The sequence below is a fragment of the Pteropus alecto genome, unplaced genomic scaffold, assembly GCF_000325575.1.
Source record: "Pteropus alecto unplaced genomic scaffold, ASM32557v1 scaffold146, whole genome shotgun sequence".
NCBI lineage: Eukaryota > Metazoa > Chordata > Mammalia > Chiroptera > Pteropodidae > Pteropus > Pteropus alecto.
In genome coordinates, this window is record NW_006442107.1 from 33187254 (window position 1) to 33188705 (window position 1452).

Genomic DNA, 1452 nt, shown 5'->3' on the forward strand with positions numbered 1-1452 from the left:
TAAAAGATGCAGTTTGGAATTCATTTCCAATATGTGAACGTGACAAGTGTTTTGGTTTGGGCCTATCAGTAATAAGAACTGAAAAATAGACTACAGCAACTAAACGCTGTAGATTTTGACTTTTATTTCTAGCTTTACACGTGTGCTTTGTCAAATTTCCCCAAAGACGCGTTTTTTTCTTAGAAGAGCATTTTCTCAACTGCTTTTACATCACTGGACAGAATTCAGGAAGCAGGAGAGGTTGGATTAGAATACGACATACAATTTACCTCTCCTAATAGAGGGACGGATAGAATTAGAGAGCAAACCGACAGACTCTTGTATGTTTTCCAGAGCATATTTTTCATTTCTAACCAGGGGGACCTCGGGTCAGTCTCCAGAAGTCTTTTTTTCTTTTTAAGGATAGACGAGAAGCTCCCTGAGAGCCAAAACGAGTGTCAGCGTGCTCAACCTTAATGGCTTCCAACTGACCTCATCCTCCTTCCCGCCCACAAACTGCCATTACTACAATTCCCAGCAAGCATCGCGCAGTGCCGCAAAAGGACCAGGCCCTGGGCGGCAGCTCCGCCCCTGCACGGAGCATGCTGGTAGTTGTGTCTAATTAGTCGGACTAGCCCTTCCGTTAGGCATTCCCACTTGGAAGATGGTGATGCATTGCCACATCGGGTTCTCCGGTTTCGTAAGAGGAGCAAAACGTGACCGAAGATTGTGCCTTCCTGCCTGGCTGTGCGCACCGCGTCAGTCTCACGGAGCTTAGCTCCGCCCCCTGTCCGCACCCGTTCCCTTGACAGCTGGGCTGTGCTCCCAAGCAGCTAGGAAGCCAGGAGCGCGCAGGCGCACTAGCCCGCGCCGTGTAAGGCAGTACTGGAGGGCGGGACGAGCGCTAGGGACTCCTGCCGCCGGGTCGCGCACGCAGGCACGCAGAAGCTGTCACGTGGGGCGCCAAGGATCGCAGTGCGCGTGGCCGCGGCGGCTGGTGTGAGGTTGAGTCAGTTGTGAGACCCGGAGCTGCTGACCTAGCGGGCGGCCCACGGACCCGGCGACAGAGCGGCAGGCCTCGGGGTACGGGAGCCTTGAGCTGGTCCCATCACAGAACTCGGCCGAGCCGGCGCCGCCGTCCCCCGCCCCCAGCCAGCAAACCGCCGCCGCGGGCGCGCCCCCGCTCTGCGCTGTCTCTCCGATGGCGTCCGCCTCTGGGGCCATGGCGAAGCACGAGCAGATCTTGGTCCTCGACCCGCCCACAGACCTCAAATTCAAAGGTAGGCAGGAAGAAGGCAGCCCCTGACTGGAGTGGGGCGGGCGGAAGACTTGATTTGGGGCGGGCGGTGGGTGTGGAGGGAATGTCGGCGGCTGGGGCCCGAGTGAGCGTCCCCTCCCCCACACCCCAGCACTTTCATTCTCCTCCGGCGGCGCCTCGCTCCGGCCCTCGGCCTGCCTGCCCAGCACCCGGGC

At 58.2% G+C, this 1452-nt stretch overlaps 1 protein-coding gene across 2 annotated transcripts in view; it reads left to right on the plus strand.

The window, feature by feature from the left end:
• Positions 1–902: 902 nt before the first annotated feature.
• Positions 903–1452, plus strand: part of VAPA (VAMP associated protein A) — a 34954-nt gene continuing 34404 nt past the window's right edge. The window contains exon 1 of one of the 2 annotated variants that reach the window (XM_006920082.3): positions 903–1259. In XM_006920082.3, the coding sequence (XP_006920144.1) occupies positions 1181–1259 (79 nt within the window). In that variant the 5' untranslated portion in view covers positions 903–1180. The remainder of the gene's footprint in view (positions 1260–1452) is intronic. The other variant, XM_006920081.3, reaches the window with a different exon arrangement.